Source organism: Sceloporus undulatus, chromosome 1, assembly GCF_019175285.1.
Source record: "Sceloporus undulatus isolate JIND9_A2432 ecotype Alabama chromosome 1, SceUnd_v1.1, whole genome shotgun sequence".
NCBI lineage: Eukaryota > Metazoa > Chordata > Lepidosauria > Squamata > Phrynosomatidae > Sceloporus > Sceloporus undulatus.
The window spans coordinates 149847197-149868451 of NC_056522.1; the positions used below are offsets into that span (position 1 = coordinate 149847197).

General features: G+C 38.3%; 1 protein-coding gene across 1 annotated transcript in view; it reads right to left on the reverse strand.

Annotated features, from left to right (window-relative positions):
* NBAS (NBAS subunit of NRZ tethering complex) overlaps positions 1-21255 on the reverse strand; it is a 254362-nt gene that overhangs the window by 34163 nt on the left and 198944 nt on the right. The window contains 8 exon segments of the mRNA XM_042464384.1: positions 1-75; positions 4652-4741; positions 10288-10490; positions 11551-11772; positions 15975-16309; positions 16962-17212; positions 18763-18873; positions 20288-20517. The exon segment at positions 1-75 is cut by the window's left edge and continues 7 nt beyond it. Coding sequence (XP_042320318.1) covers positions 1-75; positions 4652-4741; positions 10288-10490; positions 11551-11772; positions 15975-16309; positions 16962-17212; positions 18763-18873; positions 20288-20517 — 1517 coding nt within the window.

Genomic DNA, 21255 nt, shown 5'->3' on the forward strand with positions numbered 1-21255 from the left:
TTCACTGGCAAAGAATCATCACTGCAGAAAGGTCTCAGCCAAGCCAAGAGATCGTCCGAAGACACAAGATTCTCACTGCAGTTAAATGAACAACCACATCTATCAGGAATAAATTTTAATATAATTCTAACTACCCCACCCCAGTCTTCCACCTTGAATTTCAAAACGTTAACTTTTTGGACTACTACTCCAGTTGAAGCAAAAACAAACAAACAAACAAATCTATTTTTAAACTATGAATGTAGTATTTAAAGTACTATTTGAAGCAACATAGTAGCATTTGCACTCCCGCTTGTTTTCTTGATTCTTCTAATATCCAGTAGCACAGTCATGTAATTGTATACACTCTGTCAGTCATTCTACACATACCCATACTGGAATTACTTGCAATATACATTCAGTTTCCAGAGTTGCAAACATGTGTTATGTTATATCCAACCCTATCATTATATCACATCATCCCATACACCAAACTATTGTGTAGTGGCAACAACTGAAGGGAGATGCGGGGAGAGGTTTTAAGGGCTTCTGTATTCCACCTCTGACAGAAGCTCCCCAGTTGTCCTGCCACCCCTCCTAAAGCAAACAAAAATCCTGCTATTCCTTTGGATTCTACCCTCCTATTCTATTACTTACTACCACCTCTTTAGATGAACTGAAAAGAGTATTTTAGTGCAAGACCCATGAAAACAGTATGCTTCAGAGCACCATGCCTAGGTACTGAACTATACATGAGAAATATCTATGGATTCTTCCATAAAGAGACTTCAACTTGTTTTTGATTTTCTGAAAACAAAAAAGGCACTTCCTTATTTTTTTAAAAGAGACTTCCTTCCAATCAACACTCAAGAGATCAAACACACACATATTTGATCCAAACGCTCAGATCAGAAGCTAATGCCACATTTCAAATTCATCTTAAAAGGTTTTATATATGTGTTAGCACTTACAAGATGAATGGATGAGGAAAGGAAGAAAAAGAAGATACACAACAAAGGAATTTAGAGGAAAGAATGTGAATGACAGGATGTTGTCTTTCCTCGAAACTAAGTGATGTTTATGGAGCAAAATATTTAGGAAAAAGGATATTGCTTTTTAACATTTTCAACATTTCTCTTGTTTCATCGTTACCAAAGATTTGCTTAAAAGCTTCCATGTTTCTGTGTTAGCTTCAGATGCTCTTGCACAAATTCCTCTGTGGTAGGAAATGATTTTTGATTTCTTTCTTTTGGCACAAGACTAAACTATTGATGCAAAACGTTCTCTCTGATGCGGTTCTGTACTTCTTCAGCACAGACAAAATCTTTTTTTAAACCCCCCCATAAAACCAACAGCCCTGCCCCTCTGAAACTAATTAGCAGTGAATACTATCTTTATAGCAAGAAGTATGAAATTTTATGGTAGAAAGCTGAATGCTTATTAATGGTCAGCAAAACGTTAACTTGTAAAACAAATGAGATTTTGATTATACAATTGAATGAGGCAAAGCATTTCTGCATCACAGGAAGAATAATTCTAGTTCAGATTCATTTCTCTGAGTGCCCTCACTCAGGCAGCCAAAACCAGCAACAGTACAACATATATAAGAGTGAGATGTTGGAAGACATGGGGTAACCTCAGTTTGTGGAAATCCAAAAAAATATCTACAATGGGGGGTGGGGAGAGGAGAAACAAGGTTAAAATATCTTCTATATGATTGATTGGACCTTCATGGAAGGCAGACTGACTCAAGTGGAGGAAGAAATTAAATTGGGTGAGAGGAGGAAGAGAACATCTGGGGAAAGAGGACAGGCAAAGATACTATGAAGAGCTATCTCATTGGATCACACTAAGGTGTTTTCAGTTCAGGTTGGGCTCAAAATTTCCTTTCCCCACTAACATTTTTGCAGGACCAGTCCTTTCCTGTGAAAGTAGGGTTGCAATTTTTCTCTCTGACTTGGATAGATGATCTTTTTAGTTTGTTAGTGTTTGAAGAGCTTTGCATTCTCTTTCCCCTTCCTTAGGTAGATAGGGATTTCCTGCATGCAAACTCCTCTCTCACTCTCTTTCTCTGTCTCATTCAAATTAACCTCATTTGTGTCATTCCTCCTTTGGGACTAACAGACATTCTCTCAAACTATTTTCAATTGAGTTGTTATGTTTCCATCTTCCTGTTATCTCAACTTTCTTTGGAAAGATAGTGAGATAAGTATTTCTTTTCCCTGAACTATTCACTAGCTAGATTAGGATATAGCTTCTATATAAATATAGAATAAAGCCATTAGTAAATGTAGATTAAAGCCATTATGTGTTTGTTGTTTTTTGGAATCAGTCTCAGTTCTTAGGCAAGCACAGTTAGACATGAGCACATTTCTGCTACTCTGCTAATTTAAAGCTAGACCCTAACAGGCTTGGCTTTGACATTTTTGATATTCAATATTTTTGTTTCCTTAGGAAAGGCTGAAGTCTTAGAAAACTAAATTACCCCACAATTAGCCTAGAGGAATATCTTGTTTTCATGCCTGTGCCTTACTTCCATTTAGCACTGTACTGAATTTTTAACGAGGTTCAGATTCAGACTTGGGTCCAAATACAAAAGATTCCTAACACAGTGATACTTTCCCACTCTCATTTCATACCTGACCCATGACACTTCTGAAAATAACTTCATTTGCATAGGTTGCTTTTTCCTTTTCCACTCTCATTCACCGCTCACAAAAAAGTGTCTTTCTCTCTTATCTTTTTTTTGGGCAGCGAGTTGCATGTAGCTTAACCTTTCCCATTTTTCAAGAGAGCATCACTTTTCTCATTTACCAGGCCAACGCACATTAATCTTGCTTGTTCTATCACAGACTTTGCTCAATAAATAGAGTATACAAAATACTTGGCTATTGGGATGAACTTCAGATACACAACTAAACAAAGCCTCTGAAGAAATAAAAAAGATGTTGTTAACTTAAAAGAAATTTGCTGGTCACCTCTCGTACACATACCCATAGTTGACCAAGGAGTGGCAAATTGCACAACCATTTTTATAAAGCTGTAATCAGCACCAGTTGCAGAATGAGCAACAAAACATCTTTAGTGTATCATAAAGTATCTGTTCAATGGTGCACAAGCCCTTTGATGAAATACACATTAGAACAAACTTAATGTGATTGCAACTCAGAAATACTAAGTTTACTAAGGCCTGTTATAGACTGCCAAAATAAAGCTGCTTTGGGTCTCTTTGGAGGTATGCTATTTAAATGATGCATGGGTCCTAAGAGTCCGGAGGTCGCACCAAAGCCACACTCCATTCCTAAGCACCAGAGTGCAGCTTTGGTGCAGCTTCCGGATTCTCAGGATGCATGCATCATTTAAATAGCATACCTCCAAAGAGTCCCAAAGCAGCGTTATTTTGGCAGTCTGTAACAGGCCTAAGACTTCCATCATTTTTTGTGTGTGTGCATGCATATGTCCACACACATATGTTTTTGCCCTTTTTACTAGCTCCAATAACTCTATATAAATGTGTAAATAATGTTCGGATATTCATTGGCAATATTTCAGACCGACACTGGGTTTTTCAAAATAAAAGAAGCTCTAGGTAGAATGTGATTTATATTATAACTAATGTTGCTATATTCATCCTAACAAGACAGATAGGAAAGTAATATCAGTCAGAAAACACCAATTCAACCTGTCTGGAAGTGCTGCAATAATATAAGCTGACAGTTTAAGTTATCATTTTTGTGAAAACTTCAAAATTTATTTAGCCCCTGCTATTCTCTTTATATTCCATCTCTCAGAGAATTGGTGCTAAATTAGAAATGAATCTTCAGACTGAGCAACACTCAAAATGTAAATTAAAGATTGATAAATTAAAAAGTAACCGTGGAGACCCTGGCTTCAAAAGTTAGGCAAGCTCATTTTTCAAGTGACAACAACTTCCTGAAGGAGACACTTTACACTTAGTTTCTATAACAACTAAAATATGCTGAGGCAAAGAATGCTTCATGAATTGCAGGCTTTGAGCCTTGTTCACGGTCATACTAATATTTCAAGGCAGATTTTAAAACTACCACTCTGACTGGATTTTTGCTGAATAAACTGAGGGCTGTTTGTACAAGAGTCACAATTGTGTAGCCTATATACAATCTGGGGCTTGTTTTTAAGAGCCTCCCCCAGGTCCATAAATTGAAAATATTTTTGAGTTGAAAAAATTCGGGGAAGTTTGTGAAATGAAATTCATCCTGAAAATGATCTGACTTCAAGTTGCTTAAAATGGTAGTATGGTGTAGAAGGGATAGAGAGCACCTGAAAATCACCCTCCAATCTTTTCTGCACGCCCAAACACCTTTTGTTACTGGAACTTGCCTATCTGCCATAATGGAATTCTTAGCACTTGCTTGCTAATAATATGTGTTTGTGCATTTCAACCCTTCTTGGAAAGCTATAGCCTAAAGCATGCAGAGTGCATGCAAATATTTTAATATCTATTTATCCATAAAAAGAGAGACTCTATTAAATTTTATCAACTGACTACATAAATATGGACTATACATTACACAATTTAATTTTGCAAAAGAGCATCAATACTAAACTACTTTCTCCACCACAACCTTGGGCAAATACATCTTGGAAAAGGCTGCCATCAATTATGTTTATGATAAACTCAAAAAGCTCTTACCCGCTCTCAGCACTTGTGTGAACAGCAGAGACAATACTTTCTAATATCTGGAAAGGGTCCTTCTCCAAAGTAGGTTGATTACCATCTTCACTGTCAAGAAACACAATAAAAACAAGTTTGTAGAAATACTACTTTACAACAAATATTTCAAAATCCTTAAACTGAAGAGCATATAATTCTATGCTATTTATCAGCAAGTAAATTCTTTTCAATGGAAATGTTGCTTTTTTATCATTGTCAAATTGATTTTATTTAAGAAAGTAAGTATAGTGCGCCCTTGCTTTATGCAGGGGATCCATTCCGGACTCCCATGCATAAAGCAAATACCACCGATGCTCGAGCCCCATTTAAATAAATGGGGCTCGTGCATGCGGTGGTGTGGCAACACGAGCCCCATTAGTCCCTATGGGACGCGCCGCCCCTTCTCCCTGCGTGGCTTTCAGCATATGCTGAAAGGTGCAATGTATGAAGCCCCACCAAAGGCACTACCTTTCCACAGTGGTGGGATTGTGTACTCCTGTGATGCATGAGGCTATGGTGATGGTTCAGTACTGCTAACATAATCTCCCATGTTAGACAGGCTTTTGATGGGGAACATAATGTACTAAACAGCAACAGGGCAGCTGTGGTAGTGGAGGGTGACACTGATGGAGGATCTCTTGGAGAAAACAGGAGTGGCACCATAGCAAACACTTGTTAGTACTGCACAGAAGGAGGCACAGTAAATTATCGTTTTAAGAACTTTTACCATAAAAGCTCTATGATGAGACAATGCAAAATGAAGCAAGAGATAGTGCCAGAAGGTGGCACTCCCAGATCAGATGGCATTGAAGAAGCTACTGGAGTATAGCAGAAGACAACTACAAGTAGTGCTGTAGCTAGTGTTGGAATTGGTCTCAAGCTGAAGGGAAGTTCAACTGTTGGCTTGCTGAGAGGTGAAAGTAAAGCCCAAAGCTGCACAATACTTAATATATGAACATGAAATGTGAGAAGCATGAATAAGGGGAATCTAGATAAAGTAAAACAAGAAATGGAATGTATAAATCTTGAGTGAGTGAGCTAAAGTGGATAGGAATGGTCCTCTTGAGTCAGATAATTAGAGTGTTTTACTCAGGAAATCAAGAGCTAAGAAGAAATAGGGTGGCATTAATAGTGTGGAGACATGCAGCAAAAGCAGCCAAAGGATATAATACAAAGTTTGACCAAATCAGTTCAATAAGATTTCTAGGAAAACCCATCAATATAACCATAATCCAAGTTTATACTCCAACTACAGATACAGAAGAATAAGAAAAAGAAACTGAAAGATTCTATACTGGAGTCCAGGAGAAAATTGATCTCACTCCAGAACAGGACTTCTTGTTATAGGTGACTGGAATGCAAAAATAAGAGCGAAGACAGGAGAGAACAAGATCAAAGTTTATAGGAAAATTTGGCCTAGGATCAAGAAATGAGGCAGGAGAGTAAATGATTGAATCTTGCAAGGCTATCTGTTTTATCTTCACAAACACATTCTTCAAGAAACCAAAGAGATGACCATATACCTGGACATCACCTGATGGCCAATATAGAAATCAAATAGACTACATAATTGGAAGCAGAAGACTGAAAAGCTCCATTCTCTCTGCAAAAACAAGACCAGACCAGATTGTGGCACACACCATGAAGTGCTAATTAAAAAAAAAAAAGAAAGAATAAGGCTAAAGAACACTAAAACAACCCTCATGCCAAAATACAACCTGAAGAACTTCCCCAACAAAATTTAAAGATAATGTAAAAAATAAATTTGCTCAATTAAGTCTAACCGACTATGAGCCAAAAGAACTCTGGAATGAAGCCAGGGACACTGTCAGAAAGAAATGCAAAACAAACAAACAAAACAAACAAAAACAAAAAACAAACAAAAACAATTAAAACAAAAACAAACAAACAAAAAACAAAACAAAAACACCTTTACAGTCAAAAAGAAAGAGAAGTATCAAGGCCGATGAAATTTTTCAAGCAGTTAAGGACAGATGAGAAGCAAAAGTAATAGGCTACGTAAATTAAGAACCCTGAATGCAACTGTTCAGCAACTTGTGCATGGGGATAAAGAGAACTAGTAATCAATGCAGATAAACAGAAAATGACAACCAGAAAAAAAGCAAGCGCAAGAGAGCTCTTCCACGGGATTCAAAAAATCAAAGGGAAATTTAAACCAGACCAGGAGTGCTTTATGACCAGGAGGGGAAAAACATTACATAACCAAGTAGAAACAAAAAGAAAATCAATTTATTTCAAATGTAGTGCTGGAGAAGATACCACATACTGTACTACTAAAAAGAAAAATGAAGCCTGAACTCTCCCAAGATGACTAAAATAGCTAAAGTGTGACAGTTATACTTTGGACATATCATGAGAAGACTTGACTAACTAGAAAATACAATAATGACTGGTAAAGTAGAAGGCAGTAGGAAAAGAAGAAGACTGCATTCCAGATGGACAGGCTCAATCAAGGAAGCCACAGCTCTGGAGCTGCAAGAGCTGAGCAGGGCTGTTGATGACACGGTGACTTTCACTCTTAGGGTCAACATACGTCAGTCAACATGATGGTAGCTAAGAACAAAGTATGAAGTAAAAATACAGGCACCCTCCCTCTGTGTAAATATTTCCAAGAGAGAAAAGACTGGGTTTCTGCTGCAGAAAAAAACGTTTTTTAATAAGACTTAGAGACAAAACTCATATTTTTGTGGCGTGACAGAGCCAAAAACTGAATTAAATTCATGATCCACATTTACTTGAAGCCAGAAGTATCCAGTCTTAAATCAACTAGGAATGCATGTATTTTAACTTTCTGCCTGAAATGGTTGAGCATTTGAGAGCACTGGGTTTGCATACTCACTAAATCTCATCTCTTTCAGGTATTCTGCTTAAGAGATAGCAGTAGGCTCATGATCACTCAACACCTTCTCTTCTATGTTCCTTTATTTTGCCTTGCCTTGTGTCTAGAGAAAGTGGCAGAAGTGGAGAGTGGGAGTGCCAAAAATCCCAGCATAACATGTTTCCATGCCAAGACTGGAATATCAGTTCCATTATCCCCAGGGGGGAAATATTACTATTTGCATGACTTCTCCTTTCCACAAGAGATGTGAACAGCATAATTTTCCTTTTTATGGAATAGGGCCTCTGGAATGTCTGAATACACAAAGAGCCTTATTGTATGAAGAAAAAAAGAGCAGGAGTGTAGTGGCTTTCTCTATGCTTCTCTACATGCTGTTGTAGAACTTCCATTCTCTTCCCAAGGGAGACGTTTGAAAAAGTGTGCCTTTTGTTGAACGGTCTTTTCCAGAGTGGCAAAAGAAACACTTTTACAACCATCTCTCTCAGGGAGAGAACAGAAGTGATACAATGGCATGCGGAAAGGCACAGAGAAAGCTGCTCCACTCCTGCTCCAGTTTGGCTTTCTTTTCTCATATGATAAGGATCAAAGTTTAAGAAAAGTGAAGTTGGCAGTGATAGAAGAATTACAGGATAGAGGCAGACAAGATCTTTTGAGTCTAGTCACTGAAGTCTGTGGGCAGTCATTGACTCACCATAGTATTTTGAAGCATCCCAATTTGAATCTTTGTGACAAACCTAGAATTAACTCACATTGGCAAAATTTACTAGATGCTGGTATGTGAAGCAGACAGATATTTCCTTAAACAGAAAGATAAGAACTTCTTGATGACTATAGAATTACATCAATTTGCAGAAAGGTAGTGCATGTCTGTATCTGGAATGTTAAGACATTTTTATCCTTAACATTTGTTAATATAATTCTAAAATCATCAGATGTTGATGACAGGTAGGTAGGGACATATAAAGTTCATAGCACAGTAACAGCAAAACCATATTGTATGAAACGATGATACGAAAAATGACAACTAATAAAACTTTAACAGTACAGTTTAAACAAATCCCCAGTACCAACACCAGATAAGACGCCTCAGGCTTTCAAAATAAAAACTTAGTAGAACTAATAAATTATATTACATTTTTATTTCCAGTGTATTAAAAATCAATGTAATGAAGTTCCTTAACCAGATATCACAAAAATGTTGAAAACATGGGTATCTCCAAGATGTCTCAGAAATTTATTCTATATAGGTTAGATACGTTCTAAAAGGAACATTCCTCTTACAAATAAAAATTAATAAAAAACGAACATGAGAGAAAGTTAACTAAGGCAGAACTCCGCTCTTGGGAGTTTCTAGATTTCTGTGGCAGGAAGATTTTATTGTGAGGAAGAATTTAATCCTGTAATTTCTTACTTAGGTTTTCTGGATCATAGTTATTACCTCTTCCCTTTATGTACTTTTCTACGAGTCGTCAAAACTAGCAGGTAGGAGTGCCTTACAAGGGCATGCAGTAAGTCAAAGTTCTGTCAAAGAGTGGACAATAACACACTTATGTGGACCTCCAGATGTTTTATTATATCTTCCATGATCCCTCAACATTGGTTATGCTGTTCGGCTTCTAGGAGTTGAGCTACCTCACCTGTAAGGCCCCATCTTTGTTTCAAAGTATTAAAAACTTCCCAGAACAAACATTTTGTGATTATTATCAGCCTGTATATTTTCTTCTTTTTCTTCAACCACTCTTAAAATTTTGGAGATAGCCTAGAAAATTACAATAAACTTAGATTGTCAAGTCATTTTATTCTCTCCCCTGCATCCAGAAGTTGAAACTCAAGGTCTATTTTGCAGTGCAGTGTTAGGCTACTACTGTACTGCAGAATTAATGCAGTTTGACACCATTTTAACTATAATTGCTCCATCCTATGGAATCCTGGGATTTATAGGCAGGATACAGACCGCCAAAATGTAACGTGGAGGCAGTGATTCTAGGGTTAGGGAGCGCGCACCATTCACACGCTCCCTAACCCTAGGACATACTCCGTACATCAAAACGACGGCACCCTGTCTACATGGGCACCATCATTTTCATGTGATGGAAGCACCATGTCCAAATGGCAAGGTGCAGGCGTGACATCCTGGCGCTGCTATAGGGCGTTTGTGGCGCCCTTTCAGCGGCGCCAGAAGGAGCTCCAAAACAGAGCTCCTTTCACTGAGTGTATCGCTGCCGCAACATTTAAACAGCTGCACCAGCGATACAGAAGAGAAAGGGGCCAAGTGGCCCCTTTCTCTCTTTCCCCACTGCTGTTGCGGTGTCCTTGGGGCATGAAGCCCCAAGGGCACCCCTTTCCAGGTCGGGGGGAAGCGGTGTTTTGCCACTTCCCCGAGGCCTGGAGAAGCAGCAGATCGGGGCCTCCGGGGCTGCCGCTGTGGCTGTTCAGGCCCCGATCCGTCGGAGAAAGGGGTGGGTGCAGGCCACCCCAAAGGGGCGGTCTGTATCCTGCCATAGTTACATATGGCACCATAGCTCTTTGGTAGAGAAAGCTAAATATCACACAAAACTACAAACCTCAGAATTCCATAGCATTGAGCCATGGCATTTAAAGCAGTGTCAAACTGCATTAATTTTGCAGTCTAAATGCAGCTTTAGACATGGTGCTTAGTAGCAGGGAGTTTAATGTGACCTATTTCAGATTCTTCAGACCTAGTTATATTAAATAATATATTCTGAAAAGTTTGAAAATGTATGATTTAACTTACCTTAAAGCACCTACTACTTTGCTTACAGCTGACTGTACTATATCTCTAGATGAGAATCCCAGATCACCCACAGCCACATCCAATAACTTCTGTATCATATCTAGGGGCTGGCCATCGGTACACATAGTTACAGCTTGTTCATTGATTTTCTTTTTCTCTGATCGGGATAAATCATACTGATATCCATACTGCTTTAGTAGATTCTGCAAGGAGAGGTATTTTAAATATACAATGATACTGACATGCAAGGATTCAATATTCATTAAAACTGCAGGTTTCATTGTAACCATGACATGAGAAAGGACCTTCTCACAAAAAATAAAAATAAAAAGTTTTGAATGGTGCATCAATAAATTACAATAGAAGCTATTATTTCCACCACTGTGCAAACCAATTATAGACTAATCATATCACTAGAAACTAATAATGCTGCTTTAGGAATAGTATTCATGATGACATCTCTCTCTCTCTCTCTCTCTCTCTGTGTGTGTGTGTGTGTGTGTGTATGTGCGCTCACATATCTATCATGTTGGCTTCATAATCAGTCATCCTGAAGCTGGTTAAATATTGATTACTTGCACAGTGATAATATATTTAAAAAGTAGGAGGGAAATCTCTAAGGCATAAAATGTTGTATAAAACACTAGATAGGGGCCAGTGTTTTTATTATACATCCTACAGTGGAATCCTGCTTTGACTACTTCCCTTGGAAGAAAGAGAGATACAGGTGAGTGATGTGCTGCCCATTCCTTCCTCCCCTTCACAGTTCTCAGTGTGTACTTCCTTCTGTTTTACCAGACCTCTGGAACAGATTTTCAGAGAATATGTGGGAAACCCATGGAGATTTTTTTCTTCTCCCAACTTCTGGCAGTGAACAGCTTTGCTAAATCAGAGGCCCTTTACCACTTTGCAGAGGCATTCGTGACAGATATCTAAAGTTCAAATGAGCCCTTCCATAGTCTGTATGTGTACAGATTATAAGGATATATAAAATTAAGATCCTCCCACCTAAATTATTTCAGTTTGAAAATCACATTTCAATTCCTGCATTGTGTTTTTGTAGAACACAACCTAAATTTTGATAAAATCCATAAACATTAAGACCAGTAAAAATGAAGTGAGCGAAACAGAATATGAGTGAGACATTCAATAAATGTTAATTTTTAAAAAAAAATATGAAAGGAAAAAAGAGGTATAAAATGCACAGATGCACAACTGTAGATTTATTAAGATGAGCATTGATTTGATTAGGTAAATATCTACCTGGTCACTGCTTTTCAGGTAAGAAATAAAAGTATGGCTAAGTGTTTCCAGGTGTGCAAGAGACTGTTGCAGATGATTCAGAGCATCTTCAAAAGTCATTTGCCCATCAACCACGCCGTCCATGTTGTCCCCCTCAGAAGTCCTTTTTCCAGATTTCTCAGCAACATGTTTCACTGATTTAATAGCCTTCTTTGTCATCTCTACTCGTGAATCAACTGACAGCTGAGAAAAGATAATGTTCATCTCACCATAAATTGTCACTGACATATGCAGTACAAGGGGTGCCTGGATGCACATGAATCGAGGGTAGAAGGAGCTGAGCAATGTATACTGATTAAGATATTGTCTTTGTAAAGAATGAGAATGTGTTAATACAACAGAAAATGGGCATGAGAAAGTCTTGTTACTTAAAAAGAACTTTCTCTTTCAAATTCTAATCCCATACAAGCTCACTTTAACCCATATGTAAACTGATCCCATTATCTGACTTTAAAAGTTCCTCTTTAAACACACACATACACTCCTAAAGCATGACAGCCTGTGGAAATCTAAAAGCACACTCTTATCTTTCAAATTGTTCAACAAATTATTTTGACCGTTCCACTTTTATTGGAAAGTATTTTGATTCATCTTAGTTTATGGTTCAGGAAAGGGGCCAAGAAAACACAGAGGCAATAGGAGGTCTGAACATTTCTATTTCTTTTCTAATGAGTCTATCACAAAATCACACAGTGGTTTTCAATCAACTATACATTGTGACTCTCATTAGGTTCCTATGATTGTATGCTGCAGATTCCTCTACCTCTCACAATACCATTGTTTTTCAGAGGGAGGAAAGGGAAGAGTATTACACCACAATAAACAGATTTAAGTCCATGTACTCAAGACTACAGACAGTGATACAGAACATTAAGAGACAATTGACATATTACAAAATATTTGTTCATTCTGATGCTGGGATCTTAACTATCTTGAGCACTAAAGAGTACACTATTGTGAGCTTACTTATTAACAAATAAAATTATTTTTATTCTTCTACATTTTGACAACTAGTGCAAAACAAAAGAAGTACAGTATTAAAGCTGCACAATCTGCAATTATCCTCAGGCAAAACATTAAAGTTTGGAATTCTCATAAATGCACATTGAATTATAGTATTTCCTTGATACTGTTGTCTTTTATATAGTGCTTTTAGTATGAGAAATGATATCACATGTTTCCCATCCTATAGAGCTAATTTGTCATTCTTGTGTGCCTTCAAGTCATTTCCATATCATGGGGTCTCCTTGGCAAGATTTGTTCAAAAGAGGTTTGCCATTGCCTTCCTCTGAGGATGAGAGAATGTATCAAAAGTCACCCAATAGGTTTCATAGCTGAGCTGGGTATCAAAACCTGGTCCCCAGAGTCATAATCTAACACTTAAACCATGGTGGCTCTCTAGAAGTAATATATAACTATTTAAATAGAGCTGGATCCAGACTGAGAATAGACCTGATGAAGTCAGTAGGGCTTCACAAATAATTATGCCCCACTAGTTTTAATACTTCTCTAAATGTAATGGAGTCTGAAACCAACACTTAGTTCACAAATATGACTGGCTCCAAAGGCTGAAGCTAAGGCATGGAGCCTGTATAACAAAGGCTCGGTGTGATACATGGAATGATTTAAAGTATAAAACATTTAATGAGGTGGTGCACAGTTTGAGAGCAGTGAAGATACCCAAAGTCAACTTTAAGAGGAAGAGTAAAGCTACAAAACTATACAGTCATCCCTCCACATTTGCAGCTTTGACTTTTGCAGGTTCAATTATTCATGGGTTTGATTAATATGTGTCCTCAAAGAATCTCTAGGTCCTCCAGCACAATTCCGCCAGATATTGACCACAGAGTCACACTGGAGGGCCTAGAGATTCCTGGTGAGGTGTTCTCGTGGGGTTAAATAAAATAGTTTTTTTATTTGCATTTTCTTTTCTTCTCTTTCCTTTTTTTTTTCTTGCACTTTCACAGGAGTCCTGTGCTCCTAACCACAAGGAATGAGGAGGCCCCACTGTACTTTGGATTACACTTGGCCCTCCATATTTGTGGTTTTGACTTTTCAGGATTTGATTATTTGCTGTTTTGATTCATTTGTTCTCTCTGGGAATCTCTAAGTCCTCCAGCACAATTTTGCAAGAAGTTGACTATAGAGTTGTGCTGGAGGATCTAAAAGTTCCATGGGGAAACACCTCTCTAGGCATTTGTAGGCCTTCCAACATTATTCCATGATCAACTTCTGGAAGATGTTGAGCATAGAGTTGCACTGGAGGACTTGGAGATTCCTAGAAAAATGCTCTCTTAGGTAAAAAAAAAATAGTGGGTTTTTTATTTGTGGTTTTCCCACATTCATGGGGGTCCTTCATTCCAAACCCAGTAAATGTGGAGAGACCACTGCACTCCTTATAGCAAGTCCCATTTAAACCAGTGGGGCATACCTCAGAATACAACAGGGATTGGAAAAGTGTAGTTTTGGTACATGTGGCCCCAGGCTTTTTTGTCCATCCAAAGATCCCCAAAGCCTGCGCTCTCACTGCCCGTTGTGGGAGGGTCTTTTTTTTGTGTGTTTTTTTTTTGCTCCAAAATGGCCAAAGGTGCCATTCCTGACCTCTGAAGATGCTGCTGGCCATTTCACCATATTTTGCAAAGTTGTGCTTCCCATTATCTTTATAATGCCTTTAGCAGCTTTCCTTCATCCTCTACAAGCCATTCTTTAAGGCAGAGAGTGACTAGAATAGGGAGTCTGGTTATTTACTGGTTTGAAAAAGAGGTTGTAAATGCCTTAAAATGTGAGCAATAGCATGTACATTTCTATATCACTTAGCAGTGAACTCAACACTCTCTAAGCAGTTTACAATCTGTAAGCTAATTGCCTCCAACAAGCTAGATACTCATTTTACCAACCTATGAAAGGATAGAAGGCTGGGTTAACCTTGGAGCCCCGGGATCAAACTCACAAGTTTGTGGTTGCAGTGAGAAGGGGATTAAAAAGTGAGGAGGAGATTAAAATAGTTGTAAATGGCCCTCTTATCTTAAAGAACGTTGATGAGGTCGTTTTTTATCATGTTATGCAAAATACCTTGATTAGCATTTCCATTACTTTGCTAGTACAACGATCTCCACTCTGATCCCTTTTTTATGCATTAAAATTCTCAAACGCCAGAAAAAGTGATGCAGATGACAGCATTATGCCTATACTTGGCTTGTTTTGTTGGATTAAAAAGAAAAGCTTTTGCATCTTTTGAAGCCACAATGATCTTGCAAGCAGACATTATACCATTAAAGGAAGAATACTAGCGCAAGACAATGCTGTTTTAATTGTACATTCATTTCTGGAGAGTGATAAACAGTACCAATATGATATAGTATTATGTTCTTTGCCTTTTTCTAAAGACGTAAAAAGCAATATTTCTTATTTTTATGAAGAATAAAGGTATCTGTTCTGTTCCCACTATCTCAAATGAGTTTGAAAGGTCAAATGTAGTTTTATTATGCATAAGAAGAAGGACAACTAACTGAATTTATTTATAAATGAAATTTCACTGCCATGCTTTACATCAGAAGAAATTTACTAGTTCTCTATGTAAAATAAATAAAAGAGGGAAATCCCAACATAATTAAACTTTCCCTACTGTGGTGGCATCCAGATGTAATGGACTGCAACTATCATTAAAGCCCATCAGGACTGCCAACCAGAATGTCCACTGGAATGATGAGTGTTTCAGTCCAACACATCTGGAGGGCAACTCTGAAAGGCTGCTGCAACTGAAAGCACTGCTTTCACACAATATCCAGTCCTGCTAGCCTGTTATCCTACATAAGCTTAATGAATGGATTTTTAAAAAAAATCATACATGTGTGTTTTGTTAGGTTTGTTACAAAAAAACATGTAATCGTTCAGACATGTGAAATCTTCATATTGGAAATCGTATTTCACAGGAAAGATTGCTATAATGAGAAAATTCTCAAAATGAAGGAAGGTCTGTCAGATGGAAAGACCGCTGATCCCAAGGTCCTGGCATATCTGTTGTAACAATGACAATTGGAACTGGGTTCAGCACCATGGATAGTCTCTTGCAGTTGACATTAAAGCCTGGAACAGTTTTATCATTCCACTGATAATGGAGTCATCAGTCTCCAGTGGAGGCAACACTATTGCAACCAAGCTACCCTCTCCACTACAGAGTCTGTGCTAGAGAGGTTTGGGGTAGGTTTTTGGGGGGCAGAGCAGATTTTTGGAACACAAAAGCCTTTGAGGAAATTTGTTCACAAAACATTGGATGTCTTCAGAAAAGTCTAATTCAATACACATATACGAGAGAAGCTAAGACTTAGAACCTTTTTAAATGAAATGCTGAGATTTCCACAAGGCAGTTGTAAAATTGTACTTACCTTGGTGACAGCTTTGGAGGAAAAAGTAATTTCATCCATGAAATTGATAATATCTCCTGGGTAAAGTCTATCAAAGTACTTGGCACAGATGTCGTAGGCATGCAACCATTCAGCTATGGTTTCTGGAGCTTTTTTAATAAGATGGGGATCCCCAGTCCAGAAGAGTTTTTTTAGCCAGATGGCATAGACAGAGCTTGGGGAAAGCATCCCTCCTTCTTTTCCTGGGATTTTAGGAGCAAGCTTGGAAACAGATAGAATATTCTGACTTGTGAGAATAGGCTCCAAAGCAGCCAGGGGATTCGCGTTTTCTTCCATTAGCTTTTTGTAATTAAGGCCTATTGGGGGGGGAAAAGAAGGAGCAAGAGTCCTTAAAAATTACATTATACGTTAAATGTCTGTGTATATATTACAGTTATCAAACCTGCAATGAAACAAGGCACTATTTATGGGTGCCAGAATCCTATACTTCCATCCAGCTTTTGAAGTCAGTGGTCTGTTGAGAAACAAAGCATGTACAGAGAAAACATGTGTATTTTTGTGCAATCTGATTTTCTCAAATGAAGTTCTAAAGTGCAAGGAATCATGGGGCTTTTTGCTAGTGAGGGGAAAAACGAACACTGTAGGTGAGCAACTATGGTAAGCTGGGGGTGTGCACATTAGCCCCCCCAAGGACTCCTTGGAAGGCCACACATCCCACTACATCAAAAAGAAATGCACTCTCCCCAAAAAATATTCTCTTTCTAAATGCCTTCCTGCATCCCTCAAGGACATTTTGGGGGTGTTTTGAGGTTTTGAATCCTCTGTTGGGAGAAAAGTGGGATATAAATTAAACAAAATAAAGTATTTCCTGAAAAAAATGCAAAAAAATTGTTTTGACCCTTGGAAGCCACAAAAATGGCTCTGGGGGGCACATGTGGCTTGTAGGCTGCTCTTTGCCCACCCCTGCTGTTCAGAAAATATAAAAGATAAAATATCAACACCACATACCTGGTGCAACAGCCTTGAATTTTTTCAGCAGACGTATATGTGTTTCGGGTTTGATAGTGTGCTTCACAAATTCAAGTGAGGCACAGTTCTCAAGAAGTGTGAAATAATACAGCAGTCGCTGGTGATCTCTGCCTTCAATAGTAGGGTACACATATTTGGCCATGTGCTCATGAAAGACTTCAGGAATTGTTTTTAATGTCTCAAATAGGCCAAGATTCTGTGCTCTATCTTCTATAGCAGCTGTGGATAAACTGTGGTAAAAAGAAAGCATGCCTGGTGACTATAAAGAGTGAAACCAATGGTTTTTTGTTTAAAAAATTCCATCAGTGTCCATTATGCTAGCCTCACATTTAGTGGCATGACATTATTAACAACAGATATGATATCATGAATGCTAAACTCCTATCTACAAAACAATCAATGGATTTTTACTGAGACAGTCATAAGAAATACATCTTAGAAGTATGTTTCTCTGAAAATACCTCACATTTGAGGAACCTAATCAAAATTACATTTTAGTGATCATCTCAAATTGGTTATTAACTTCCTAACATTATAAAGAAATGCAGTTGGCCCTTCACTTTTGTAGGTTTAACATTCATGGATTTGATTATTTGTGAGTTTTTTGCCCTGGCCACAAGGAAAAAGAGCCCAGGAGGAAGGGCGCAGCCTGTAAGGGTGCACTCCCCCCCCCCCAAGTGCTGTTGTATCTTGGCCCCATAATGAGAAGGCATCACTCATTAGAAAAGGCAATAATTCTGAAAAAGATAGAGGGTTGTAGAAAGGTAGTAGATGGATAAACTCAATCAGGGAGGCCACAAGCCTGAATTTGCAGAACCTAAGCAGAACAGCAGAGGACAGGGTTTTTTAGAGACTTTTCATCCATAGAGTCACCATGAGTTCAGGTTGACTTGAAGGCAGTCAACATCAACAACAACAACAACAACAAGATTTAATAATTCCTTTAAAATCAGTTCTAATATACTTTCTAATATACTTTCACTGTTTCCAATAAAATGTTTTTCATGTATAGTTAGTTTTGCCTCCATTTCTCCTCTGTTAGGCCCCTTCTGACCTCCATTCTCCATCTGATTCTATCTCTTGCTACCATTTCTCTCCATTCAAAACCCAGGGGGTCTACTAGTATTTTATTTGCACCTCCTTCCATTTCCTCTTATAGGCTCCAGCTGGCACTGGTCTGGTATTTCTTCCCTTTGCCACTCATTGTTCCTTTGTTCCTTAGGCTGCCTGCTTTGTCTAACATGTTCTCTACATGTCTCTTTGGTCATGCTCCAAGGTTAAAAACTTCAATATCTATCCTAATGTCAATGGTAGTGGACAAATAGTTTCCTTACTGCTCCAGAATTGGCTTAATGCTCAGCAGACTCTTCTTTTAGTTAAGCTGTGTGGTTGCTTGGCAACTTGTTGATTCAGCTGACTTTGTCCAGTTACTGCTAGAATTATATTCAATAGGGACAAAATTGCTTTATTGGCCGGTGATGTCAGAAAGGCAGTGAAGCCTAAACAGACCAGGCAATTTGTCTGCAGTTTTTTTTACTCTATGGTTTCTGGAAGGGGCACAAACATTAAAGTGGAGTTTAGTGAGAGACATAAAAGGCAGAGTGTCTAAGCACAACCTTTGAGTTTTCTGGATGAAACCAATCTGCTTGGCCTAGCAAGTAGGTTCCAGAGATGTTGGTAGGATGGGGTACAGAAAGAATCAAAAGGATGAGACATTGCAGAATTAGCTCCTAAGCTGATCAGTAAAGTTAGATGAAGTAGAATATGCCTCTATACCTACCCACTGTCACTGAAAAGAAATTCCAGGTGTGTCATGTAAACTTCCCAAAGTGGGACATTGTAACGCTGTGCCAAGGAGAGAGCAATCCTGTATACATTTTCTTCCAGTGTTCTGGTTACGGAGGAAATACAAAATTTAGTGCCAAAAGAATAGCTTGATCAGGTTGCTAGAATACAATCTGCAGGGTAAATTCTTTCTCATTAAGGATGAGAACATCACCAATTATTTACAGTACTTGTTTTGCAGCTAAACAATTTATGAACCAATTACCTTATAAAGCAAAATATTCTTTGATTCAAGGACAAGAACATATGGCCTTATACTGAGTTAAAGCATTGGTGCTGCTAGCCAAATGCTGTCAATTTTGCCCAGCTGCATTTCTCTAAGATTTCAGGCTACGTTCTCCACCCAATGAAGAAATGACTCCACAAAAGAAAGTTTATGATCGATATGCTATTTGGTTGGAACCAACTGGCAAAGTCAATTATGTGCTCCTACATTTCATGTATCATTCTACTTATTGTTTTATATTTTAATATCTGACTAGTAAGCAACACTACTCAAGGCTAAACAAAAATGGAATATGGTAGTTCATTTTTCCTACCATGATGTAACTGTTTGTGATCATCCTGTAATGAAAAACTGAATGGAATGTACATGGCAATGACACACTGAGTTTGGAGTTAGCTGCTCCATTACCATGGTCTAAGCAAACTCAATTATTTTATCTTCTTCCTGACATGATCTCAAAATAGCCTGATGCATGTTCAATTCATTCCCAAGATGAGGTGTATGCACCTCACCACAAGTTGTGTGTCACAGCTGAACTTTAATTGAATCCCCTTGTGGATATTCTCAAGCACTAGTTTAATTTGAAAGGTGCTGACACCTCAATACTCCATGCCCACCAAGACATTTGCCTTCTAGCTTAATAAAATTATCCAATAAAGGAAAGGCCACAGAGGAGATCTAAACAAACATGTTAGAAAGAATATCCAATATATCCCTGTCTCATGTCTATTTTTAGACTGTAACCTACATGAGGCTCTCTCATTCTTTATAAAGTACAATGAACACAGTATTTATAAAATTAATAATAGTATTCATTATTATGTTGAAAAAATAATATGTACTGCAATACATATTTGATACCACTCCCATGAGTCTCTGTGACCGCTCACATTACACTGGGGATATGGAAGAGGCAACTGGCTATTCAAAAATATATTTTTTAAAATGTGTATTATCCAAAGACCCATATTCCAGTGAAGTATAAAATTAGCTCCTGAAGTCCCTGCTCTAATAATATCCTGTGCATTTATTGATCCATGCGGCTGGACAGAGCACTTCATCTGACCAGAAAGCATGGAGAGAAAAATATCCTATTAACAATTGCCTTGCAAAGTGAGGGATGACTAATAAGTCTTTCTAAAGGTCAGTGCTGCCAAAAATATATTGTCCTGTTTTGCATTTTAAATATGTCAAGTTAGAAAACAAAAAATAAGGACAGCAGGCTGTTACTTACTCTGCCAAACCTAATATGGTCTCCTTCTTGTACTGACTATCTGCTGTAAACCTCTGGACATCCACCCCTTTGCCAAGTCCCTGAAGAATCTGAGCCTGAGTGAAGTCCAAGAGTCGCTCATTGTAGTACTGGAGGTGTTTGATCAGAGTTGCTATTTCATCAGGCCAGTCAACAGTGTTGGATTGGGAAATGTGTTTTGTGACCATCTGTATTAATTCTTTGGGGTCAGCCTGTGGAATAAAATCAAGATGCATTGAAATATACAACTATCAAGCCCAACTCACATTCTAATTCTCTTTGGATTTTCAGCATTTGGCAAAAAATCTGGGGGGAAAACTCACCTTAGAACCAAGTTTTAGTTCCGGACATAGGTTTCATTTTAACCCCCGTCATCTTCTTCTAGCCAAGATCTCTCTTTGGCGCTCTTGCTACACAAGGTGCCTCTACTGGATCTTTAGGGACTGTTCACACACCTGCACCACATTTTACCAAACTCCTATGTGGTTGAATTGAAGGGGAAGCTATGGGGAGGAACGGGAAATAGCTGTCTTCTAACAGTCCAAATGAACATGTCTGAACATGGATCAACCCATTAACTTTTTTCTCCACTGTCTTTCCCTTCTTCTAGCAGGAGGTAAAAAACTTTCTCTATACTTTACAGGGAAAGCCAGCAAAGTATGTAGGGTTTTGAGTGTTCCACTATGATTCTGGAGACCAGGGTTTGAATCACTGCTCAGCCATGGAAGCTCACTGGGTGTATTTGACTAAGTCAGACTCTCAACTATAGAGGAAGGCAAACTCTACTGAAAGATTTTTGCAAGAAGCCCCCATAATAAGTTTGCCTTAGGATCGCTGTAAATCAGAAATGTCTTGAAAGCATACAACAGCAACAACATATTTTGCAGAGAAGCCTTTATCCTCCTTGATTATATAATTGCTCTGCCTTCACAGTCCAACTTATCCACCAA